The 27,925-nt window shown below is 41.1% G+C and overlaps 1 protein-coding gene across 5 annotated transcripts; it reads left to right on the top strand.

Moving 5' to 3' along the window:
* Positions 1–516: 516 nt before the first annotated feature.
* FIGLA (folliculogenesis specific bHLH transcription factor) lies at positions 517–27,440 on the top strand. Of its 5 annotated transcripts, none has more exons than XM_056571476.1 (6): positions 517–672; positions 6,692–6,922; positions 7,477–7,629; positions 10,093–10,326; positions 17,804–17,849; positions 27,287–27,391. In XM_056571476.1, the coding sequence occupies exons 1-5, from the start codon at positions 532–534 to the stop codon at positions 17,822–17,824; spliced, it is 780 nt and encodes a 259-aa protein (XP_056427451.1). In that variant the 5' UTR covers positions 517–531; the 3' UTR covers positions 17,825–17,849; positions 27,287–27,391. The 5 variants fall into 5 exon arrangements, with proteins under 5 accessions (XP_056427451.1, XP_056427452.1, XP_056427449.1 ...); XM_056571479.1 differs by lacking the exons at positions 517–672; positions 17,804–17,849; positions 27,287–27,391 and adding exons at positions 694–953; positions 2,834–2,924; positions 18,093–18,300; XM_056571477.1 differs by lacking the exon at positions 17,804–17,849 and having other exon boundaries at positions 27,287–27,440.
* Positions 27,441–27,925: the final 485 nt, after the last annotated feature.

The following is a 27,925-nucleotide window of genomic DNA, read 5'->3' as shown; positions in this document are numbered from 1 at the left end:
ACCCTTTCAAATACGCAGCCCGCAAAAACAAAGAGCGTGTGAACGCACCCTAAAGAATGAATATGTTACGCCTTTGTGCGGAGTTCTGCCGGTACTGCATTGCCGTCTACAGAGACGGCAATGGCTTTTCATGGTTCTACCGACGAAGTAGTGCAATGCGTTAGCTAAATGTCTGTAGTGCGAAGAACCCCTGAAAAGGATCCCATTGATTTCAATGGAGTCACCTAGTTAAGGGTTTTCCAAACAATGTGTCCCCAGCTGTTGCAAAACTACAACTCCCAGCATGCCCAGACAGCCAAAGGCTGTCCGGGCATGTTGGAAGTTGTAGTTTTGCAACAGCTGGAGACACACTGTTTGGTAGAGACTGACCTAATGACTCCATCAGACTAGTGATATTTCAGGCCCAATGTCTATGAAGCCCAGCACACAATGGCCGCTACATATCAGTCCTAGATGCCGCTCAGCTGTATGGCTCGTATTTCTAGAAAATGATGGCGTCTATGGGCAGAGCGCGTATATCAGCCGGGCATTATGTCTCCTACTCCCGCTAACAGCGCCGGCTACAACATCATGGCGTCAGAGCCTGCAGCGGCGGGGACAGCGGCGGAGGAGCCCGCGGAAGCCGCCACCAGCGGGGCTGACAGAGGGGACGGCCGGGAGCCGGCAGAGAGGGTAGGCGGGGAGGGAAAAGCCCAGTTATTTCATAATGGTGCCGCTAGACAAAGACGGATTCGAAAGAAATAGAAAACATTAATGGCCGCCATGTTCTACAGCCACCGGGCCCGCAGGGGAAGGGGAGCCCGACCTGTGTGTGCATTACCACGCATGCGCACACACAGCTGAAGAGAACACCGCGGCGGAGCAAGGAGGCGGGAACTTCCGTGGTAGGCAGCGTTAGCGTTGTGTATACCAGACTGCCTGCACCGGGAGGGAAGAGAGGAGCGACGTGACATGTAAGTTAGTTTTGTTTTTTATTCACATGGGAGCACAGAGTGGCATGGGAGCTGTATGGGGGCACAGAGGACGAAAAACTATAGTGAACAGAGAGGAGGGGGCTAAAACTATATTGGGGGGACAAAAAGGAGGGGGCTAAAGCTATGGGGGGGAGCAGAAAAGAGGGGGGCTTAACACTATGTTGGGGGACTGAGTGGGAACCCTAAGGCTCCTTTCACTATGAGTATTCATCCATTATTAAACATCAGTTTTCTATGTAAAAACAGATGTATAATAACTGATGAAATAACGGGTGCTAACGGCTGAATAACGGCTGTCAAAATAACGGGCATATTCATCTGTGAAGACCCATTATAACATCCGTCATATACGGCCGTTTTCTAACACTTCTGCCTACAGACTCCTACAGCCGGGACTACTACTCCCATCATGGAACAGACTTGTTTCCATGAAGGGTGTAGTAATTCCCCGGCTGCCGGTGGCTGGGGAGGCCGCATTAGTGTTTGTACTACTACCCCCATTAAGGAACAGACTGTTCCATGATGGGGGTTGTAGTACAGGGGCTGAGGGATTGATCGCATCGGGTCTCACTTCTGAGACCCGATGCGATTAGAAGTTATTAAACAGGGGAGCGGGCGGCATGCTCCGCTCCCCTGCGATGTTCAATGTATTTTTACCTTTATTTTTTAATTCCCCGTCGGGAGCCCTGAATGGCTGGTACTGAGGAGCCATTCAGGGTTCCCGGCGGGGTTTTCAAATAGAAGTGCTTCTATATATCTTTACCTCCGTAGTGCATTATTATATTTTTCCCCTGCAGTGTATTATTATTATTTCCCCCCCCCCCCCCCCGCAGTGCATTATTATTCCCCCCCCCCCCCCGCATTATTATTCCCCCCCCCCCCCCGCAGTGCATTATTATATTTTTCCCCCAGCAGTGCATTATTATTATATTTTTTTCCCCCCGCAGTGCATTATTATATTTTTTTTCCCCCGCAGTGCATTATTATTATATTTCCCCCCGCAGTGCATTATTATTATATTTTTCCCTATCATAAACCCTCGGCAGCGATGTGAATGAAAAGACATATACCCCCCAGCGATTCTATATATCTTCCCCACCGCATCGCTTCCATTTGAAAACCTCGCCTGGAGCCCTGAATGGCTCCTAAGTATCGGCCATTCAGGGTTCACGGCGGGGAACTTAAAAATGAAAGTAAATACACCTTACATCGCAGGGGAGTGGAGCATGCCGCCTGCGCCCCTGTTTTTTTTAATAACTTCTAATCACATCTCAGAAGTGAGACCCGGTGTGATCAATCCCTCAGCCCCTTTACTACAACCCCCATCATGGAACAGAGTCTGTTCCATGATGGGGGTAGTAGTACAAACACTAATGTAGCCTTCCCAGCCACCGGCAGACCCTGCAGCCGGGGAATTACTACTCCCATCATGGAAACAAGTCTGTTCCATGGTGGGAGTAGTAGTAGTCCCTCAGCACTGCAGGAGTCTGCTGATGTCACCTCTTCTGAGCATGCTCAGAAGTAATAACGGATATTATAAACCAGGTGCAAACGGGTGACATAAAGGTTCATCTGTTTGCCATAGACTTCAATGTTAAAAATAACGGCCGCTAATTTACCCGTTTCTTGTGACGGAAGAAACATTTGTGCATGTGCCGTTTTTCTTCCATCACAAATAACGTCAGTTATTCATGACTGACTATAACGGGTCATAACGGATAATAAAAAAATCCCATAGACTTGAATGGGATGTTTAACATGGCTTTTCTAACGGACGTTTATAACAGATCTTTTAATGGAGCAAGGTGTACAGGTGATGAGGGTGCTGGAATGAGGAGCCTTAAATGTTTGTCCTGCAGGTTTTGCGGAGCCATGGCCAGGAGAAGTCTTCATTACGGTCCAGGCCAATCCCAGATGTCACCTGTGAATCACTTAGAGAAAACGACCCCTGTGAGTAGAAATGGGAAGGCCTGGAAAAATTGGGTAGCAAGCTCAATTTCTACAGCCGAAAGTCCTCATGGGGATTATTTTGCTATCTATTGACATCAAGGGTTAGCAATAGAGATGAGCGAATTTACAGTAAATTCGATTAGTCACAAACTTCTCGGCTCGGCAGTTGATGACTTCTCCTGTGTAAATTAGTTCAGCTTTCCGGTGCTCCGGTGGGCTGGAAAAGGTGGATACAGTCCTAGGAAAGAGTCTCCTAGGAATGTATCCACCTTTTCCAGCCCACCGGAGCACCTGAAAGCTGAACTCATTTATGCAGGATAAGTCATCAACTGCCGAGCCGAGAAGTTCGTGACGAATCGAATTTACTGTAAGTTCGCTTATCTCTAGTTAGCAACATAATCTGAAGGCAGAATTTCAGCAGCTTGAAACCCGCAGCAGGAAAGTAACGTGTAAATGTACCCTTAAACATCACTTTTACATTTTAAACTAAGTAATTTCTTTCTCCATTGAAATCAGTGGAAAATGCTTGACTGTTCATGTATTGTTGATGTTTTGTCGTGATTTTTTTGGTTCAGCTGTAATTGTAACTAGAGATGAGCGAACTTACAGTAAATTCGATTCATCACAAACTTCTCAGCTCGGCGGTTGCTGACTTTTCCTGCATAAATTAATTCAGCTTTCCGGTGCTCCGGTGGGCTGGAAAAGGTGGATACAGTCCTAGGAAAGAGTCTCCTAGGACTGTATCCACCTTTTCCAGCCCACGGGAGCACCTGAAAGCTGAACTAATTTATGCAGGAAAAGTCAGCAACCGCTGAGCCAAGAAGTTCGTGACAAATCGAATTTACTGTAAGTTGGCTCGTCTCTAATTGTAACCTTTCTCATGCTTGTAAAACTCTGAAAAGTCCCCAGAAAGAAGAAAAAAAACTGCATAAAAGCTTGAAAATGCAAGGGTCATCTTGCTTGTAAATGTGCATTTTGAGTCTCTAAATACTAAAAAAAATGTGTGTTTATAGCTTCTAGCCCTGATTTACTATTGTAAACCCAACTGCTTTTCTCCTTGTTGTGCGCCAAAATGTGTCTCATTGTGCCACAAATTGTGTCCGTGCTAGATTTTTTTTAGACCTACAAACCTGGAAAATGGGTGTACTCGACCAGAACGGGATCGTGGTTTTGAAACCGGAACTATTTACTATTGAATTCACAGACAATCCTGTGAATAAATGGCTGGAAATTTCCACCAAAAAAACGCTGGTCAGAAACCTTTTGCGACTTATAAATCCCCATAGTAAATAGTGTGGAATCCTGCAAAATGGAAACATTTCTTAGGCTGGGTTCACACTAAGTTTTGTAACTATGGTTCCCGTATACGGCTGGGAGGAGGGGGCGGGGCTTAATCGCGGCGCCCGCACTCAGCCGTATAGGGGAACCGTATTTAATGCATGTCTATGAGCTGACCGGAGTGAACCGCAGCCTCCGGTCGGCTGCTTTTTCGGCCGTATGCGGTTTCCTGACCATATGCAAAAACGCGGTCGACCAGTGTGCGGGCGCCACGATTAAGCCCTGCCCCTCCTCCTCCCAGCCGTACACGGGAACCGTAGTTACAAAATGTAGTGTGAACCTAGCCTTACTAGTAAAAACCCAACTCTTAGTAAATCAGGGCCTCTGTGTTCACATTCAATATCTTAGGCCTTGTTTTCATCTGTGTGTGAACTTTGCTTTAGGCCAGTTTCATAAAGGCATATTACTGACACATTTCTGGGATCCTATTACAGGCTTGGGGTTGCAATCGTAATATGGATGCAAAAAATACATCCGTTACACATTTGCATGAAACCAGCCTTAGTGTTCTTTCACCAAACGCTATGGATTTTCTGCAACTGATTTTACCATGTAATGGAATAATATTTCTGTGTTTTTTGTCCACACTGACCAAAATACTACATGTGAACCCATTCCTATGGAATGGCAGCCACTAGAGATGAGCGAAGTTACAGTGATTCGATTCGTCACGAACCTTGCGGCTCGGCATTTGCTGACTTTACCCTGCATAAATGAGTTCAGCTTTCAGGTGCTCCGGTGGGCTGGAGACTCTCCTAGGACTGTATCCACCTTTTCCAGCCCACCGGAGCACCTGAAAGCTGAACTCATTTATGCAGGATAAAGTCAGCAAACGCTGAGCCGAGAAGTTCGTGACTAATCGAATCACTGTAACTTTGCTTATCTCTAGCAGCCACACCAGCAGGCAGTCATGAATAATCTGTATGAAAACTGCACCCAGCAGACGTGATTTGGTTTTCTATCACATGAGGCGACCATTACTTTGAACTTAAATGGGCATTGAAATATATCACTTATCTGTTGTTCCTTATTAAAATTAAAGACCTTTTTGTAATATGGTTGTTTACATTTTTTTGAATATTTAATAAAGAAAACTGCTCCTAAAAATCCCACCACTAGGAGTCCCCATACCTACTGGGAGACTAACCAGTCCTGCAGCAGCATCTGGCTTGTCCATGAGTCATAGAAAAGAGATGACGCATGGACAAGGCTGCGTAAGTAGACACACCAATCGCCTCCCCCCACCACGAGGGAGGGACACGCCCTTCCCCTGAGAGAATTTCTAACACTGTGAGCTAATGAAAAGAGGGATTTTTATAATAAATATAGATGATATAGGCATAAAAATTAGATGTACATGGTCAGGATTAGGTAGTGAGTAACACCTTTAAATTTTTTTTTTTTTTTTTGGGGGGGGGGGGTTGGGGGAACCTGATGGGTACGCTTTAAAGGAGATATCTTGTAGAGATGAATCTTAAGCCATTATGCCTGGGCGCCAAGAATATAAAATAACAAACTAGACTCACTTGCCACCGCTCCTTCGGTGTCCTGGTATCGCCAATCCAGGGCACAATGCCTCACACTGCCGCTCAGCCTATTGCCAGCCAAGGTGGAACATCGCTGCTGCTATCGATTTGCTGACCAGCAGGGTGATGCTTTAACCACAATCACCACGGAAGAAGACCCCCACCGGAGAACTGGAGCGGCCATACCGGGACACCGAGGGAGCGGCGGCAGGTGAGTCCCATTTGTTTTATATTCGGGGCACCCGGGCATAATGGCTTAAGAACTTTCTCCACGAGATCTCATACAGTACCTAATATGGGTTAAATCGAAACCCACTTTCAGTCCTCTAATCTGTAGGCATTGGATTTAATTTACAAAGACAAGCTTTCTATTTGCCAGTCATTGGTTAACCCCTCACTGCTGCCCGGCAAATTCATTAAGAGACTCACAGATGCTACCGACCCGAAGCCCTAAAATCTATTCAATCTCCAAGCTAGCATAGATTTGTGCTGTAGTTCATGCAGGTTACTGGTGAAAGCATTTAATAAAGTTGTGGCGTATATGGCTGTCGACCCTGAAATATATCACTTATGTATTTTAATATGTTTATATGATCTAATAAAGTTGATATAGTTTTGTTATAAACTCCTGACTAGGTGTGTTTGTCAGTTAGTCATATGGCCTATTGTAGGTGCCTATAGCTCTGTAGATCAGCAAAGCTTATGGTGACAACATCTCTACATACTATGAAAGGCTAAAATTACAAGAAACCCAGTAGAGGAAAGATGTCATGAGAACATCTGTCCCCCTTCTTATCCTATCGCCAGTCTCTTAAGCCCCCTCCCCCCCCCCCCCCCCCCCCAAACCCATACCCCTAGTAGGAAGCTCATGATTATGGTTTTCTGTTTTGGGTATAATTTTAGGACAAGACCCAACCTGGTCAGGCCCAGAAGAGACTGAACGTTCCACCCTTCTTTCTTACACCCCCGCCAGAGCTCCTAGGGGATGTTGTGAGGGCGCAGTACAACAACCTGCCTTACATGGCATCCATCAATAAGATGAAGAGGCTGCCGACTGGACATTACTTATGTTTGGAAAACTTTGAGGAGGTTCTAGAAAGAAGGCAGGCAGCCAATGCCAAGGAAAGAGAGCGAGTGAGTATGAAGTCCCTGAAATAACATACATTCATATGTTTTTCTAAATATCTGTAGTGAGTTTTTGATCTAAGCTACTATATAAGTAGGAATAATTCCTGTTATAATTCTGTGTCGTTGCAGAGAAATCCAACAATTTTCCCACTGCCCTGTGGGCACACTTTACACTGCAGGACAGACTCCCTGAGGGGAATTTATCCAAAAGACCTCATAGAATGGACAATTAGCCATCAGCTGCAATTCACACTCTAAACTGCTGACACTGAGGCTGGAACGCTTCCTCGCTCCCTCTCCCTCTCTCTCAGCTTGATTGACAGCAGCTGGAAGCCAAACCCTGACTGTCCATCAAGAAGGAACAGGGAGGGAAGCGGTAGAGAGAAGGTGTTTCAGCACTTCACTGGTTTGGGAACTCCTCTCTGACACCAGATAATTTTTTTTTTTTTCTATGTTATGGAATCACAGACTGAGGTACCATGTGTCTCCTTGTCCAAACAATGTCACCAGTCTGGAACATGAATTGCCGCTGACAGATTCCCTTTAATATATATTTACAGATCAGAAATATTAACAGTGGGTTTTCCAAGCTGAAGACCATTGTGCCACTGATCCCCAAGGACAGAAAGCCAAGTAAAGTGGACACCTTGAAAGCAGCCACAGAATACATAAGACTGCTTCACGATATCTTGGAGGAAACTGGAGGGTTTGAGGTAAAGACTACTGATCTGATTTGTGATAGGATGGGATATTGTTTAGTAAAATATATTGTTTATACAGGAGTTTAGGTCTTAGCCGTTAAACTAAATGATATATTATGAGTTTAAAGGGGGGGGTTTCCCACAAATGTTTTATAAAATGTCTATAGAACGTGCGATTAGACATGGCATTCTTCACATCACTGATTCATATTTGGCGCTAAGAGTTGTGATTGGCTGGCACCATCTGTGATGAATCTGTGATGTGAAGAGAACTTCACATCACTGCCGGAGTACAGCGCAAGGCAGGGGAGCGCAGAGGTGGGGGCGTGCCACCTGCTTCTCCAGATTATAAAGGACGATCGCAACGGGTGTTGGGAATGACACCTGCTGCGATTTGTCTCTTAGTGCAGGTACTACAGCTTCCAGCATGGTACAGTGTCTCTTGCATGCTGGGAGTTGTAGTAGTAGTAGTACATAAATAATGACGGAAATATAGATTATTAAGTTGAACAGTATTAAAAATCAAACCGTTGATAAAAACACATTTTTAAAATACATTTGTTAATGAAAAGTTTAACAAAATTAATAAAAAAATATATTATTTTGACAATTACATGGCCCCTTTATCCCTTTTTAATATTGCAGACTACATTTTTACGTCCCTGACGGCTCACATAAATTGGTCCCTGATTTAAAAATAAATAAAAAATGTCATTCTAAAGCAAATTAATTTCGTCCCCTACTGCATTTTTTTTATGGTAACCTACAAAATTTTATTAAAAAAAAAAAAAAAAAAAAAAAAAACATAAACTCAAAAATACCACTCTTAAAACCCACGTGGCGGGGTTTCTTTTTTTTTTTTTTTTTTTTTTTTTTTTTTTTTTTTTTTTTTTTTTTTACTCCCGAAGATTTTTATGGGAGGAAAAACATCAAGATTTTCCAGATAAAATGCCAAAGTTTTAACATGAGGTAGTTTTTCAAAAACTTCCAAGGAGCCCAAAATTGCAAGAAAAAATTAAAAAAATTAAAAGGATTAAAAAAAAGCCAAATGGATATGGCATTTTGCAGTTCCCTATTGACTTGCAGCTAACATCTGGCCACAGTGTTTTTTCACAGAATGGCCTTTTTTTTGGTTTTGGGGGGGGGACGGCAGTGTTTTTGGCTGAAAAACCTTAGTGGAATTCCAGCCTTATGCTGGTGACCCTCCATCAGGGCCAGGTCCTTTTCCTAGTTTTAGGGTTTTATGTTCTGTCCCACCTGTCTCCGTTTAGGTATTGGGGTTAGTAGTGGTAGGCATGCTTGAGTGAGGAAAAAGTATATCTTCTGGTGATTGTTCTGGACGTTTTTAATGTAGTGCCTGGGAGTATTGCTTGAAAGTCCTTTTTTGAGTCCTATTTTCTGCTTTGTTTTATTTTTAAGGCCACAATAAAAGCTAGAACACCAAAATATGTCTATATGTACCTATTTTGGCCTGTAAAAGGTAAAGGAAATATTGAAATTAATATCATTGGCATAATTATGACTGTAAAAATTAAACAGTTTGGGAACATTGAGCCGTTTTAGATTGTCACTTTGAGTGTTTTTTTTTTTTTAAGATGTAAGGACCCATGCATCCTACAGATCTTCCGTATCTGAATTCCAATTGGAAATTCGGGTGCAGCAGATTCCTATTGCTCTAAATGGCATTCCGCTGCACATACGCACTACGGCATTTCAGCAACGGAGCTTTCCAATGCTGAAAGAATGAATGTTTTATTCTTTGCTTAATATTGAGCACAATGCCTCTGGCTGTCCAGGCATGCTGGAAGTTGTAGTTTTACAACATCTGAAGGCAACCTGGTTATGAGACACTGATTTAATAGAATCTTAACCTCTTGTTAGATTTCTTTGAGCCACAGCCAGTATATTGGGTGTAAGGTCCAGAATGTACAGCAAGGTCTTTCCATAAGTGGTTTAACAGCAACTTGAAAGACAACCATTTTGGTACTGTTTTGGAGTACGTATGACTTTTGATTGCTTTTTTGGGGGAGGTAGATGACCAAACAAACCTGATATTTTGGCACTGTGTGTTTTTATTTCATTTATATTTGTTACATGTTGAAGTTCCAACAAGTATTACAATGCATTAGGCCATTGCTGCCTCTGCATCCCATTGTTACCTCTCAAACACACTATTGCAGTACAGATTCTTCCCCTCCCTCTTTAAATCTATTTAGGTGTCATGGTCACTATTATCCACAAAATCAAAGGGTTTATAATACTATGGGCACTCACGCAAGTGATGGTTCAGGACAAGAAGTGGTCAGATTCCCTTTATTGTTAGAAGGGGCCCTGTAAAGTACTCCCAAGAATTTATACTACTCCATTATTACTGTCTAGGCCAACAGTATGAGATACAACTTGTATTCGCTGTTACATCTTTCACATCTCTACTCTAGGAAAATAAAGATTTTCTCTTTTATCTAATTTAATCAGAAAATTGAAGATGTTCCTGATGTAGAAGCTCATGAGAGGTACATGGGGCCATACCCTCTGAGGCCAGAGTTCGTGAACTCGCTCCCTGCTGAGTTCCATGTTAAATCTCTTGAAGATATTCAAGGTGGACTGCCATTTGTTCTTAAGACTGAAGACCCCATGGGTTTATGGAGAGCCTCTGGCATGTTTCCTGGCTATCTGGGAATTTTACAGATTCAGAAGAATGGCAAAATGGTAAGATAGAATGGTTGATAGAGATCGCTAACCCAATACTTGCCCACATTTCCAGCATATATGTATAAACTTGTACTCTACCAAAAGTCAAGTAGGTTTGATTTTTAAAAATGAATTGATTTAAAGGTGTATTCCAGGCAAAAACTTTTTTTTTTATATATATATATCAACTGGCTCTGGAAAGATAAACAGATTTGTAAATTACTGTAAAAAATCTTAATCCTTCCAATAGTTATTAGCTTCTGAAGTTGAGTTGCTTTTTTCTGTCTAACTGCTTTCTGATGACTCACGTCCCGGGAGCTGTCCAGCTCCTATGGGGATATTCTCCCATCATGCAAAGGATATTCTCCCATCATGCACAGCTCCCGTGACGTGACATCATCATTGAGCAGTTAGACAGAAAACTTCAGAAGCTAATAACTATTGGAAGGATTAAGATTTTTTAATAGAAGTAATTTACAAATCTGTTTAACTTTCCGGAGCCAGTTGATATATATAAAAAAAGTTTTTGCCTGGAATACCCCTTTAAAGGCTGTGGACACCAGTATATCAGGTATATAGTCTTCTTTTCTTTTTAAAGAAGGCATTTAAGAGTACGAAATATCATGCAGAACAATACAAAGAAATGTAACAAGTCATGTAGGCATATCTTGTACAGGAATTCTCAAAGGAGAGGCATGGTAGGAACAAGTGCAAGCAAAAGGAATAATAACACTACATGACAATAGTGAAGTATTAGGCTTGCCAAGTAGTCTACAACAATAAGGTAGGTTGACTAAACAGAACCTTATTAACTAAACTAAATCAAACATTACTGTGCATCTGCAGAAGTGCCTGAGTCTAAAGAATGAGGTTATTGCGAGGCAGTGGGGTGTTATAAAGCTTTAAATTCCCTCCATTTGGCCCAAGTGATTGAAAACTGATGCAAGCAACCTAAAGCCGAAGCAATAGAGCGCTCCATGGTTCAGTTAAGATGGGGCACATTAGATACTGGCGATCAGGTACCTCCATGCTTTTCCATTTGGATTTTACAAAGAAAATCGTATACTTTGCTCCACAAGGGTTGTATTATCCTGCAGTCCCACTATACATGGCACAGAGTGCCTATTTGCGCACTATGGGGCTGCCTGGATAGATCTTGGAAAGTCTGTAAGGGGTAAAATACCATTGATACAGAAATTTTCTGGTTTATTGCAAATGTGCAGCACTTCAGGATACTCTAGCAGGTAAATTGAAGGCAAAGGTCCATTGTTGGTTGAAAAATGAAAGCCCCCTAGTCCTGCTCCCATTTGTGGCAACAGAGAATAAGGTCAGAGTCAGATGTGAGGGCACTAAAGGCTTTAGAGATACCCTTGGTAGGGCACCAGGGCTTAGCAAAATATACACCATACAAGAACTTAGGGCCAGAAAGGGAGATTTTTAGGGAAAATATATAATACCTCACCTGGAGGAACTTATAGAAGTCGGTAGTTGGGAGGTCATATTTTTGGGAGAGCTGTTAAAATTACATTAGTCCCGTCAAGCATGTCTTGATTCCACGCAGTTTCCAAGAAGTGAAATTAATGTCTGGCATCTGCAGCTGCATAACACCCAATGGCAGCTCTCTAAGGGTCAATGGAACTAATGATTCCTTAACTATCAGAAGGGAGTTGCAGAGATTGTCGGGTGAGTTGTGGCAGGGTTTTTGTCAGTAAGACTGGGTAGCCATAAGGTGTTGTGTAAGGAATCGGTGGAAATGAAGGAGGACTCTGTCAACCCACAGTTTGGATTCCTGAGTCCACCAGGCCCTCAATTGGTCCAAGAGCCCTGCTTGGTGATGCCTCTGGAGGTCTGGGCAGCCTAAGCCACCTCTATCACTTGGTAGGCACAACAGCTTAGGAGAGACTCTCGCTCTTTGATGCTTCCAAACAAATTGCAGAGAGAGGAGTTGCAAAGAACTGATTCTCGGTTTGGCTACAGTGACAGGTAGGTATCCATGATAAAGGTAGGTTAGAGTAGTTGGCAATATCACGAGCGAGAAAGGAAGCCAGTGCCGCATACCGTAGTTAACTGACTTATCTAGATATGGCTTCTTACACACTGCTGCTGCGCCCCGACAAGAACTGCCATCAAGCTTTATTTTTTATTTCCTCGAGTTTGACGAACACAGCAGGCAACAGCGGGTTCTGATGGACCCCATTATAGTCAGAGGTCTGTCAGGCACTGCTGTTTTTCACCAGGAGTAGCTGGAGAAAAAGACGGCGCAAGCTGTATTTTTTTTTTTTTCCCCCCCACTATTTTCCCTGGCTACAATGTGATAACGGTAGTGTGAACGGGTCCCAAGGGGGACATCAGGGTGATTTCCAAGTACTGGATCTGGCCATGTGGTGTATGGGGTATGTGGTGGTCAATTTTTGTCAGACCTCGGGACACCTATGTCCAAAATAAGGGATTTAAAGGCATTGACTTTATAATAGCTAATGTTACCAAAGTCCTGGAGAATGGAGGACACACCAGTTATATTATACAAAACAACGGATAGCGTCCAGGCACTGCAGAGCAATAGAGTAGCCGTAGAAACGGGTATGGAACGGGGCTGCTATAACAAGGACACCTGTTGCTATATGGTAGGGGAATGTGTGGTGCGGCTTCAACCCAGCAAGAGCCGGTTAGTACGAGACTTGCATAGACAACAACGAAGAAATGTAGAATGAATCGCACTCCCCACGGATATTCCCAAGAACAACTATCCTTTCATGCATGGATGGTAATAGCAAAGCCTTACAGGAAGGTAATTTCCATCAAGCGGGGAGTGAGAGCAGCCGCTCTCGAGACGCAGGGGCACACAGGTGGGAGGTGACTAGTTTCACGTCAGAACTACACTACTTCCGGCCAGGTGTGTGTGTCTCCTCCCAATGGTAGTAACACTTATATAGGCAATGTGTATAGACATGTGAATAGTGTCAAAGGAAAATATACACCGTGCTAACACATAAGTGCCAAAAAATACAAAAAGTTAAAACCAGGAGGTAAGTAAGAACACACACATATAAATGGACTCACAGGAATGTAGAAAAATCTTTTCTTTCGTTTAGACCCAGAGGGCCAGTGGCGTCAGGTTTGATTATCCAAATCGCTTCACAGCGTAATAGCCAAGGATGACGATCCACTCCCTCTGGGGATGTGTCTATTCTTTCTATCCCTGCAAATTTTAAACCTTCCGTGCTGCCTCCATGATGATCAATCATGTGGGAGACCAATTGCGGGGATCCCTTTTTTGTCTTTAAAGAATAAAGATGTTTGTTTTGGTTTTTCCAATATAGTAAAACTTGCAGGGACAGATAATATAATAGACAACGAAGGTAGATTGACAGGTTTTAAAATGGTTTAAAAAAAATGTTTATGCCCCCTGACACACAGTTTCTCTTTGTTAAATTAAGGTGGCAATAATTACAGTTTTTACAAGGGAAATTACCCTTCCGTATACTACTTTTTAACCATGTCTCATTATTTTTCAAATTTTTCTGTTTTTCTTTCTTCAAATAATCACCTATGGTACAAGACTTCCTGAAGGTGATAATTGGCTTTGTTCCCCCAGATCGGCATCATGTTCAAGCATGAACCAATTATCATAAATAATTTTTTTGATAGTGTCGTTCTTGGGGGAATTGGCAAAAGAGAAGGCGAAGCGTTTTTCAACTGGAGTTATTTTAAAGTTTTTTTTTTTTTGGTGTGAGAAGATATTTACGTGGTTTTTTTCTCTGCTTTTTTAAAAGCTTTATTTAAGACTGCTAGAGGGTATCCGCGCTCAAGAAAACGAGACATGAGTGCTTGCGCTTGTTCAAGGTATTTGGCATTATCGCTGTTCGCTCTCTTTAAATGCAAATACTGACTATATGGGATGTTATTTTTAATGTAGTTAGGATGAGAACTTTGATAGTGAAGCAATGAATTTTTGGCTATATCTTTCTGATAACTAGAGGTATGTAGAGTGTTGTTGATCAATTCTAACCGAATATCCAGGAAATCGAGCACTTTGCCACCAAAATGACTAGTAAAGAACATATTTGCCCTGTTGACGTTGTTTAAAAATAGAACAAAATTGTTGAATTTGTCGGGAGAGCCATCCCATACGATTATCGTCAACAAAGCGCAAATAATTTTTTATTTTGATAAAGGGATTAACCGTGGAAAAAATATACTCCTGTTCAAAAATTGCAAGGAAAACATTTGCATAAGTGCATGATACAGGCATGCCCATGGCTGGTCCTGCCTGTACCAATGTCCCTCATGCAAAATGGTATTATTAGCCAACACTAAGCGAAGGGACTCGTCAACAAAATCAATAACATTTTTAGATTTATCAGTAGCGTTTAAAAATGTGGTCATAGCCTGTACACCCGCATCGTGTGGGATGCGGGTGTACAGGCTTTTAACATCCAATGAGACAAGTTGAAATGTGTCCTGCCACAGAAATCCATCAAACGCAGTGAGCAAGTCACTAGTGTCTTTCAGGAGGGTGGGAATGCCTCTCAAAAGGGGTGAGATGAGCCGTTCCAAATAGCTGGACAGGGCCTCGGTAGGAGAACTGATGTCAGCTATTATGGGTCTGCCTGTGGGGGTTAATAGGGTTTTTATGGACCTTTGGCAGAACGTATATTTTAGCCAGTTTTGGGTGTGTTGGTATTAATTTCTCTGCAGTTTTGAAGCTAATAGTGGACTTTTCTGCATGTCTATGTAACCTAGATCTGAGGTGATCAAGTATTCGTCTAGTAGGGTTTTCCATTAACTGTTCATATGTGTTACGATCATGAAGGTGAAGTTGCAACTCATTATAATAGGCTGTAGTACTCCATACCACTGAAGTATGGAGTACTACAGCCTATTATGAGTTGCAACGTCACCTTCATGATCATAACACATATGAACAGTTAATGGAAAACCCTACTAGACGAATACTTGATCACCTCAGATCTATGTTACGTAGACATGCAGAAAAGTCCACTAATACCAACACACCCAAAACCGGCTAAAATATACGTTCTGCCAAAGGTCCGTAAAAACCCTATTAACCCCACAGGCAGACCCATAATAGCTGGCATCGGTTCTCCTACCGAGGCCCTGTCCAGCTATTTGAAATGGCTCATCTCAACCCTTTTGAGAGGTATTCCCACCCTCCTGAATGACACTAGTGACTTGCTCACTGCGTTTGATGGAATTCTGTGGCAGGACGCGTTTCAACTTGTCTCATTGGATGTTGAAAGCCTGTACACCCGCATCCCACACGATGTGGGTGTACAGGCTATGACCGCATTTTTAAACGGTACTGATAAATCTAAAAATGGTATTGATTTTGTTGACGAGTCCCTTCGCTTTGTGTTGGCCAATAATACCTTTTTGCACGTGGGGCATTGGTACAGGCAGGCCCATTGCACAGCCATGGGCACGCCTGTATCATGCACTTATGCAAATGTTTTCCTTGCAATTTTTGAACAGAAGTATATTTTTTCCACGATTAATCCCTTTATCAAATGCATTAAAAATTATTTGCGCTTCGTTGACGATGTCATAATCGTATGGGATGGTTCTCCCTACAAATTCAACAATTTTGGTCTATTTTTAAACAACATCAACAGGGCAAATATGTTCTTTACTAGTAATTTTGGTGGCAAAGTGCTCGATTTCCTGGATATTCGGTTAGAATTGATCAACAACACTCTACATACCTCTAGTTATCGGAAAGATATAGCCAAAAATTCATTGCTTCACTATCAAAGTTCTCATCCTAACTACATTAAAAATAACATCCCATATAGTCAGTATCTGCATTTAAAGAGAGCTAACAGCGATAATGCCAAATACCTTGAACAAGCGCAAGCACTCACGTCTCGTTTTCTTGAGCGTGGATACCCTCTAGCAGTCTTAAATAAAGCTTTTAAAAAAGCAGAGAAAAAAACACGTAAAGATCTGACACCAAAAAAATAACTCCAAAGTCGAAAAACTCTTCGCCTTCTCTTTTGCCAATTCCCCCATGAATGACACTATCAAAAACGAAGCCAACTATCACCTTCATGAAGTCTCGTACCATAGGTGATTATTTGAAGAAAGAAAAACAGAAACATTTGAAAAATGAGACATGGTTAAAAAGTAGTATACCGAAGGGTAATTTCCCTTGTAAAAACTGTAATTATTGCCACCTTAATTTAACAAAGAGAAACTTTGTGTTAGGGGGCATAAACATTTTTTTAAACCATTGTATAACCTGTCAGTCTACCTTCGTTGTCTATTGTATTATCTGTCCCTGCAAGTTTTACTATATTGGAAAAACCAAAAGAAACATCTTTATTCTTTAAAGACAAAAAAGGATCACCGCGATTTGTCTCCCACATGATTGATCATCATGGAGGCAGCACGGAAGGTTTAAAATTTGCAGACACATCCCCAGAGGGAGTGGATCGTCATCCTTGGCTATTATGCCGTGAAGCGATTTGGATAATCAAACTTGACGCCACTGGCCCTCTGGGTCCAAACGAAAGAAATTATTTTTCTGCATTCCTATGAGTCCATTTATATGTGTGTGTTCTTACTTACCTCCTTTGGTTTTAACTTTGTATTTTTTGACACTTATATGAATAGTGTCAAAGAAAAATATACACCGTGCTAACACATGTCTATTCACATTGCCTATATAAGTGTTACTACCATTGGGAGGAGACACACACACCTGGCCGGAAGAAGCGTTGTTCTGACGCGAACCTAGTCGCCTCCCAGCTCTGTGTCCCTGCGTCTCAAGAGCGGCTGCTCTCACTCCCCGGTTGATGGAAATTACCTTCCTGTAAGGCTTTGCTATTACCATCCATCCATGCATGAAAGGATAGTTGTTCTTGGGAATATCCGTGGGGAGTGCGATTCATTCTACATTTCTTCGTTGTTGTCTACACACCAGTTATATATTCTTCTTAATGCAAATATTATGTAATCAATAACATAGGCATTGAGGGGAGAGGGTGGGAGATATTATAGGTAAAATATATACACAGTTTATATGCATTATGGAGAGGAGCTATCAGATAACGTGTCTAATGGCATGGACTGTGAGCAGCATTAAGCAGTTTGCAATAAAAAAAATCTGAATGTGTGAACACAACCTTACAATATAAAGCAATTATTGAATTAAAGGCCAGGACCAGATCCTAAATGGAGGACACATATAACGGAAAGCTTGAGAGTTCTCCTTTATTTCAAATCCTTTCCTGGGTTTTCATTTAATAATTACACAATTGTGTGAATGCACACAAACACTTGTAAGCTTCAGATGGAATTAAGTGGCAAATTTTTAATAACCTTTTACAATTGTTTTTATCACCATAAATGCAATTTCAAATATCAACATGTCTGTCTATAGCCTTGGATATTATTTTGTATTTTTAAATTATCTTCTGGATAAAATTGTTTTGATGTTGTGTGTTTTTTTTTTTTTTTTTTTTTTTTTTTAAAGGAATTTCAGGGCACTCATTAACCAAGCCTTTTTTTGTATATACATGGTGAGTATACTAACTGCTGTACTCTTGTTCTTGGGATCCCCCAATTAGTGATCTGTTAGAGAGGAACTGTGGTCTCTTTTAAAAAGAGGTAATATGATAGAAAAGCAACTGGGCTGTGCATTTATGAATAATTTGTTACTGCATTGCAGTTTTCTTCTGTAGACACAGTAGGTACATATTTATCTATTTACCACTTTGCAGAAAATTTGTTGCAGAAATTGACTAACTGTCCTATTTATCCAGATGGGACTTGCTACAGAAACAACCCTACTGTGTGTGTATTCCACTTTAGGCCAGGTCCAGATGTGAAATCAAATCCCCGCAGTTCTGATGTTGGCAGCTCGAGGTCAAACAAATGCCCGATGGTCTACTATTCATAATCCTCACTATATCAAAGCATTATAGAAACATTCAAGATTGCAGCTTCTAGTCCCCTAGTGGGCCTGCAAATATATATATTATACAATTTGTTTTGTGAAAATAAATGTCCCTCCTATATGTAGGCTCCAAGAATAAATAGTAATTTGAAGGTAGATATAAAATAGGGGTTCATAAGGAACCAAACACAATGCAAATAACACCTAAAGGTATGCCAAGTGCACCTGACATACAAAACCCCCTAAGAATTAAGCAGTTAAAAATATATTTTTTATTGGTAAATAGTATGCATACAGTTAATAACAAACAGAATAATATAATAAATATGCTAAAATGATTAAAATACAAGGGGGTACCGGGGTGAAAAAGTTCTGTATAAATACTAGAGAATACAACACAAGGACCTGAGTTGCAGCAATAAAAAAAGTGCAAGTGCATAAAAGCTGCAGAAGAGAAATAGATAATCAATGTGCAACAAGTGCTATAGTGCAACAATAAAGTACACACATGCAAGTGAACCAAAATCAAGATATATCAAAAGGTGAAAATGTGCCAACATAAAAAATCCTGGATACAGCCACTCCTGGCGAAACATGTCGTGGTGTGGGTCCTGCATTCCTGACACAGACCTTTACTATCTTCTGCTATACAGGTTTTTATGTTGAACACAAATCCAATAATAAGAACAAATGGAGTCGTTATAAGAAGCATGAAACAAGCAGTTAATTGGTATACATTAAAAACCAAACACACATGTATGGTGGGAAAACAATACATCAAGAAATGCGGCATCACCGGACACCCAGCACCAAAGATGTTAATCATGGGGCACAAACCATGCTGTAATAATATTAAATATAAATGTGCATGAGCACCAGTTGATGATCTCAATACAGATGAATGTACATGCATAAAGTGCAAATAATAAAAAAAGGTGCTACATGCTGGTAATCATATAGGATACCCAAACAAAGTGCATAGTGTAATAAATAGTAGTACAGCAGAACAATACCCACACAGGACTAGATGGTCACTACAAGAATGCCGGGGCCACTCCATTCTTGGAGTGACGTCATCCCGGCCCCGGCATTCTTGTAGTGGTGGGTATTGTTCTGTTGTACTGCTATTTATTACACTATACACTTTGTTTGGGTATCCTATATGATTAAGGAAATAAAAAATCAGGATACTAATAGTCTACCAGCAAAATTTGTAGAAAACTAAAATTAGACTAAAATTTTACTTTTATTTGATTCAGGATAAAAAGAAGCCCATAAACAGGCTACCATCAATATAATAAACACCAAGGATAAAGTGCTCAAAAGTGACCAATACCGATATCCTATATGATTACCAGCATGTAGCACCTTATATTTTTATATGCACTTTATGCATGTACATTCATCTGTATTGAGATCATCAACTCTGTTTTTACTGGTGCTCATTCATATTTATTTCTAATATTATTGCAGCATGGTTTGTGCCCCATGATTAGCATCTTTGGTGCTGGGTGTCCGGTGATGATGTATTGTTTCCCCACCATACATGTGATTGGTTTTTAATGTATACCAATAAACTGCTTGTTTTATGCTTCTTAACACAAACCCAAAAATGAGAACAAATTGGGTCGTTATAAGTTAGGAGTCACAAAATTACCTTTGGGCATTACTATTTATAGGGGGTGTTACAGTAGTATTATATAGCACTACACACCTATTTACCCGCTTTTGTTTCTGTCTGGCTTGGCTGGTTTTTAGGTTGGCACATTTCCACCTTTTGATATATCTTAATTTTGGTACACATGTGTGTACTTTATTGTTGCACTATAGCACTTGTTACACATTGCTTATCTATTTCTCTTCTGCAGCTTTTATGCACTTGCACTTTTTTTATTGCCGCAACTCAGGTCCTTTTGTTGTATTCTCTAGTATTTATACAGAACTTTTTCACCCCGGTACCCCCTTGTATTTTAATCATTTTAGCATATATATTATATTATTCTGTTTGTTATTAACTGTATACTGCATACTATATACCAATAAAATATATTTTTTACTGCTTTTTAGCATTCTTCATTTTTATTTTTTTTTGGGGGGGGGGGTTGCATGTCAAGCTTCTTCAGGTGTTGTTTGCTGTAGTACAAGTAAAAACTTTAATGTGTGAACACACTATAATGTGTTACCTCCTGTCTAAAAGAATGGACATTTGCTGTGAGGGCTACATAACATTGGTGGAGTAGGAATGACCTTTATTCAGTCTAACATTAAAATTGCAACACCAAGAAGGAAAAGTCATGGGGGGGCGGGGGGGGGGGTATAGATTTATCAAAACCTGTCTAGAGGAAAAGTTGCTAAGTTGTCCATAGCAACCAATCAGATCGCTTCTTTCATTTCTGAAAAAGTGTCTAATATCCAGAATGGGACCCAGATCTCCCTGCTGCATAGAGCAGTGTGATGACACAGGCTCTATACTTTGGGGGAGATTCATCAAAGCTGTCTGTCCTGCATCAATATAGACCAAACTACAGAGTGTTAAGCCGGTCTATTGTGCACCTAATTTATCAAAAAGCGCACGGCTCTTGATAAATTCTGTGCACGGACTCCGTGATCTATGCTTTAGACTGTATTTATTTAAACCTGCTCCAGCACGGTCTGACATTTCAGCGTACTTTCAGTCGATGCGACTTGTCGCTGAAAAGTCGCTTTTGATAAATTCAGCACCAATGCATTTTTCTGTCTAAAATAGACTAGAATGCATCATGTTCTAAAAATCCTCTAGAGCAAAAGTCTCCAGAAAAGTCGCACATAGTTAGACTGCGACTTTCTGTGCAACAACTTTAAACAGAAAAAAACAGTCTAAGGGTGCATTCCCACATGGCGTATTTTGCTGCGTATTTGGTGCTGCGTATTTTCCTACCCATTGACTTCAACAGGGAAAATAAAATACGCAGCAGCAAATACGCAGCAAATACGCCATGTGGGAACGTACCCTTAATCCTTTGATAAATCTCCCTCATTGTCTATGGGAGCATTGGAGATACCTGAGCATTGTACTAAGCTATCTCTGGTACTCCCATAGACAATTCATGGAGTGCATGCCGACACTGCTCCATGCAGCAGGGAGAGCTGGGACCCATTTTGGAGATTGAGGAGTGATCACCCAAGGTCTTAGTTCAAGCATTCAGTTCATATTTGCAGAAAACATTTGCTCTCTCTGGCTTTAAAGGGGTACTCCACTGGCCAGCATTCGAAAGTAAATGTTCCAAACGCTGTTTTCATGCTGCGGGGGTCTGCCACACCCCTTGTTATGTCACAGCCACGCCCCCACAATGCAAGTCAATGGGAGGGGGCGTGACACACCGCGCAAAAACAGGGATCGGAACATTTACTTCCGAACGCTGGCCAGTGGAGTACCCCTTTAATACCATTAAAGCTGCTTCCATGTGTCAGATTGGCGCTAGGTGCTTCATTCAGCTTACCTGATTTTTCCTTACTTTGCATATCCTTACAGCTTGTCCTTCTTTGTGTTGCATTTTCAATGTTGAGGAATGTATGAATGTCACAAATTTATAAACATCTGTTCTTTTTATTTCATCAATAAAATGTGTTAAAATAAAATACAGGGTGGGTCATTTATATGAATACAACTTAATAAAATGGGAACTATGGGATAACTATGTGATCATAGGTCTCATGATCTCTCTTGATGGCACTTCACGTGTCCGTCCGGAGCTGGACATATCCTTGTTAGACTATATGCATGTCATGTGCTATTCTTTACATGTATCTTATGCTTGTTGTTCACTATCATAAAATATGAAAATTTCAATAAAAATATTGAAAAGAAAAAAAAAATGGGAATGGTTGGTGATATTAACTTCCTGTTTGTGACACATTAGTATATGTGAGGGGGGAAACTTTTCAAGATGGGTGGTGACCATGGCGGCCATTTTGAAGTCGGCCATTTTGAATCCAACTTTTGTTTTTTCAATAGGAAGAGGGTCATGTGACACATCAAACTTAATGGGAATTTCACAAGAAAAACAATGATGTGCTTGGTTTTAACGTAACTTTATTCTTTCATGAGTTATTTACAAGTTTCTGACCACTCATAAAATGTGTTCAATGTGCTGCCCATTGTGTTGGATTATCAATGCAACCCTCTTCTCCCACTCTTCACACACTGATAGCAACACCGCAGGAGAAATGCTAGCACAGGCTTCCAGTATCCGTAGTTTCAGGTGCTGCACATCTTGTATCTTCACAGCATAGACAATTGCCTTCAGATGACCCCAAAGATAAAAGTCTAAGGAGGTTAGATCGGGAGACCTTGGGGGCCATTCAACTGGCCCACGATGACCAATCCACTTTCCAGGAAACTGTTCATCTAGGAATGCTCGGACCTGACACCCATAATGTGGTGGTCACCATCTTGCTGGAAAAACTCAGGTAACATGCCAGCTTCAGTGCAGAGGGAAACACATCGTCATGTAGCAATTTTGCATATCCAGTGGCCTTGAGGTTTCCATTGATGAAGAATGGCCCCACTATCTTTGTACCCCATACACCACACCATACCATCAATTTTTGTGTTCCAACAATCTTGGAGGGATCTCTCCAATGTGGGTTAGTGTCAGACCAATAGCGATGGTTTTGTTTGTTAACTTCACCATTCACATAAAAGTTTGCCTCATCACTGAACAAAATCTTCTGCGTAAACTGAGGGTCCTGTTCCATTTTTTGTTTTGCCCATTCTGCAGCACCTGAAACTACAGATACTGGAAGCCTGTGCTAGTATTTTTCCTGCGGTGTGTATATAGTAGTATATAGCAGTGTATACGGATACTGGAAGCCTGTGCTAGCATTTCTCCTGCGGTGTATATAGTAGCATATAGCAGTGTATACGGATACTGGAAGCCTGTGCTAGCATTTCTCCTGCGGTGTATATAGTAGCCTATAGCAGTGTATACGGATACTGGAAGCCTGTGCTAGCATTTCTCCTGCGGTGTATATAGTAGTATATAGCAGTGTATACGGATACTGGAAGCCTGTGCTAGCATTTCTCCTGCGGTGTATATAGTAGCCTATAGCAGTGTATACGGATACTGGAAGCCTGTGCTAGCATTTCTCCTGCGGTGTATATAGTAGTATATAGCAGTGTATACGGATACTGGAAGCCTGTGCTAGCATTTCTCCTGCGGTGTTGCTATCAGTGTATGAAGAGTGGGAGAAGAGGATTGCATTGACAATCCAACACAATGGGCAGCACATTGAACACATTTTATGAGTGGTCAGAAACTTGCAAATAACTCATGAAAGAATAAAGTTACGTTAAAACCAAGCACATCATTGTTTTTCTTGTGAAATTCCCAATAAGTTTGATGTGTCACATGACCCTCTTCCTATTGAAAAAACAAAAGTTGGATTCAAAATGTCCGACTTCAAAATGGCCACCACCCATCTTGAAAAGTTTCCCCCCTCACATATACTAATGTGCCCCAAACAGGAAGTTAATATCACCAACCATTCCCATTTTATTAAGGTGTATCCATATAAATGGCCCACCCTGTACATTTTTATTTAAGCTGTAGTTAAGCAAAATAATCTCTAGGTGGCAGCATTGTGCATAATTTTTTTTATTGTACTTCTATCACATATTGTAGTCTTGTAGCTTATATAGATTTTATGTAGTAAGGTCTGATATATTGCGATTTTATTGCTACAATTTGTTAGATCACTTTTTGTGAAGCATGAAAGCATTTACTAAGGGCTAAGGTATGTTAGTAAGTACTTTACCAAGCTGAAACTGTAAAGCTGTGTTCACATGTTGCCTTTTACCATATTTTTCCCCAAATTAGGCTATATTGTTGTTGTTAATTTGCATAATTACTGTAAAATAGTGTTTGTTTGTTCTGCGATTTTGAAAAAAATTGCTGTAAAATCTCAGCATGTGAGCACAGCTTAAAAGGTTACTCCGCTCCCTAGCATCCGGAACATTGAGTTCCTGAACGCTGTGTGCGGGCTTCCGTGTTCATGCCCGCCCCCTCGTGACATCACAGCCCGTCCCCTCAATGAAAGTCTATGGGAAGGGGGAGTGACGGCCGTCACGCCCCCTCCCATACACTTGCATTGAGGGGGCGGGACGTGACGTGACATCACGAGGGGGCGGGTGTGAACATGGAAGTCCGCACACAGCGTTCAGGAACTCAATGTTCCGGACGCTGGGGAGCGGAGTAACCCTTTAAGGCCCTCTTAATGCAATGTTCACAGCTGATATTTTGACTCATAAAATTGCCTGATTGGCAACATTAATGCCAAAACTACCTTTTTTTTCCCATTTAAAAAAAAAAAAGAAAGATAAAAAAAAAAAAAAAAGCTGATTTTGAATGAGAAAGACATGCGGTTTGGCCCCCCACAATCAGTTCCTTATCCCCTATCCTGTGAATAGGGGAGAAGTTCATTTTTGCTGGAGATCTCCTTTAGGCTAGGTTTCCACAAATTTATTCATTTATTTTTTTTTTTGGAAAACTTCCACTGCAGTTTCTTTAACCAAAGTCAGAAGTGGATCCAGTAGAGGGAAAAGTATAAATCCTTCCTTTAGGCTAAGTTTCCACAGTGCAATTTATTGTGTCTGATGTTTTTCCTGGCATTTTTGCATTTGAGTGGAAATTGCATTTTTGGCCCCTTTGGCTTTTATTTTTCTTTTTTTTTTTAAATTTGTTCGGTACCAAAAAAAAAAAAAGATGCCGTAGTTTTTTATTTTTTAGGTAGTACTACTACTCCCAGCATGGAATAGACTGTTTCATGATGGTGGTAGTAGTAGTTATTGTACTAATAGACATATCGCCCCGTGTGTAACGCCTGATCAGGATATAGCAATATAGCTCTATACAGCGCTCGCATCTCTTCACTGTACTCCGGGCCGGCCAGTGATGTGAATAGAAATTCACATAATTCATTCATATATTCCGCCCATAGTGGGGATTGGCCGGATGGTGGCAGCCAATCACCACTCTCAGCGGGAAATATGAATGAGTGATGTTCTATTCATATCACAATACGGAGTATAGTGCAGAGATGCGAGCGCGGTATAGAGCCGCTCCGCATCTCTGTAATAGATAGGACGATCACATCGAGTGTCAGGAGTGACACCCGCTGTGATCTGTCCTTAACTGCAGGTACTACTGCTCCCAACATGGAGCACACTCTGCTCCATGCTGGGAGCTGTAGTACCTGCATTAATAGATCACTCCTGACACCCGCTGAGATCCTCCTGTATAATGTATAGATGTGGTCGGCTGCTCTTCTATGGTCCCCTGCACTGACGTGTATATATACACATATTCATATTTCGCACAGAGAGTTGTGATTGACTGGAACCATCTGGCCAATCAAAGCTCTCTGCAAGAAATATGAATAGTTGTATATATACGTCAGTGCAGGGGGACCATAGAAGAGCGGCCGGCCGCATCTATAAATTATACAGAAGGATCGCAACAGACCCGGGGCGATCTGTCAATTAGTACAGATACTACTACTACTCCCATCATGGAACAGTGTGTTCCATGCTGGGAGTAGTAGTACTACCTTAAAAATTTGAGAAAAGTGAAAAACACACACTACATTTTTATTATTGTCGGCTACATTTTTCGTGCCCTGCCCGCCCACATAAATTGATCCCTGTGTAAAAATGTCATTATAAAAAAAAGATACATTTCGTTAAATACAATTTTTTCCGTCACTACTGGATCTTTTTTTTTTAATGGTACCCTAAGAAATGTTATTAAAAAAGGTATCTCCATCACTTTTTTGGATCGCTTAAGTCCAAAAAAGAATAAAAAACGCCAAAGTTAAAACCCACATGGTATTTTTGTTGGTGTCTTTTTACTCCCATAGACTTCTATGGGAGAAAACCGCCACAATTTCAGGGGGGAAAAAGCGCTATAGGCTCATCATGCTGCGACTTTGCAAAACCACCAAGGAGCTGAAAAACGCCAAAAAAGAGTGAAAAAACGCCAAAAGGATAACAAAAAAAAGCCAAACTGAAAAATGCTAAGTGGAAAAAGAATTTAGCTTTTTTTCATTGATTTACAGCTAGCATCTGGCCACAGCGTTCTTTCAATGAAAAAATGCCATGGGGGCCATTTTGCCCCCCCCAAAAAGTGGAAACAGCCTAATATTGTCCATTCCTTACCGGACCGGACACAATGGAAAGTTGGAAGTCTTCCCACACTGCCAAGGAACGAGGTAGGAGGCCAATGATGTATTAGAAACAATACTTTATTCACGCACAATGCGTTTGAAGGCCTTGAAACGCGTTGTGTGTGAATAAAATATTATTTCTATTTCATCATTGGCCTCCTACCTCATTCCTTGGAGATTAGCAGTGCGGGAAGACTTCCAACTTTCCATTGTGTCCGGTCCGGTATCTCCTGCATGCCACCCTTGGCGTGGAAAGCCTATGGAAGCCAGCTAGCACTGATCGTGCGGTCTCTATCCAGCCTTGTGCCTCTTATATTGCACAATGATATAAGATGAGCGTATTACTCACCTATCTGCATCTAGCACTTTACCATTAGTCCTGCACATAGAAGCGCTCCTTTTCCCTTTTTGTCTTTTGAATATACTTCTGACTTTGGCTCAAAAACTGCAGTGGCAGTTTTTCAAAAAATGCCAGAAAAAAACCTTTGTGGAAACCTAGCCTAAATGTGTGTGTGCACTAATGGTTGAATTACTATTACATTCAGTAGAACTCCAATAGTTGAAGAAAAAATTACCCAGTTTTTGAGCAGTAAACTGCCGTTCTACAGTGCAAAAAATGGCAAAAATACATTGCAATTAAAAACCTGAAAGTGTGAACACACCCTTTAGAAAATTACTCACTAGAAAGCCAAGACCAGATAATCAATGGACATGCATAACGACTGACATAACATCTCCTGGCTTTGTATTTAATAATTGCAATTAAACCTGAACATTGGATCACAGCCTGAACCAAATCTATTGATAACAACAACATTTTATGTATTGGCTAACCAGTGTAATCTCCTATTCTTGTAGGTTCCAGTGGAGAGCATGTGAATTCTGAAGATACCTATTTTTGTTATAAAAAAAAAATATATATATATATGTGTATGTACATGTGAATAGAATATATATAATGTGTAAAAAGAAAGCAAGTTCGCTATCCTTAGTTACAATAAAATATTTTTGAAGGCAAGTGTTTTATGTAGATTTCTCATAGATAATGCTGCACTGGTATAGACCAGTATCTAGATAGACATATGTATATGTGAAGTAACACAGAAGTATAGCTGTCGTGTGTGTGTGTGTGTGTGTGTGTTTTGTAGGGGGGGGGGGAGAACTGATAGGAGAGACAGCTTGTGTTATCCTAATGCAATCCTATTTCATGCCCAGGGACCAACACAGTGGAACAACCTTAGCATTAAAACCACATGTTGTGTTTGTGCCCCCCATGCCGCTTTGACCCACCAAGGTATGGACTCTGCAAGATTGTGCCAGAAATGACAGGCCACCTTCAGCTACTATGGTGGTCACAACAGATTCTTTATATCTTATAAGTAGTGAGGTAGGCCTTTCATGGATTGGACTTGTTTTGCAGCAGCACACCTCATAGATGTTCGATCCGATTAAGAGCTGGGGACTTTGCAGGTCAAGTCAACATCCTGAGTCATGTTC

This window comes from Hyla sarda, chromosome 4, assembly GCF_029499605.1.
Source record: "Hyla sarda isolate aHylSar1 chromosome 4, aHylSar1.hap1, whole genome shotgun sequence".
NCBI lineage: Eukaryota > Metazoa > Chordata > Amphibia > Anura > Hylidae > Hyla > Hyla sarda.
The sequence above is the reverse complement of the archived record's forward strand: the minus strand, read 5'-3'. Positions and strand labels throughout refer to the sequence as shown.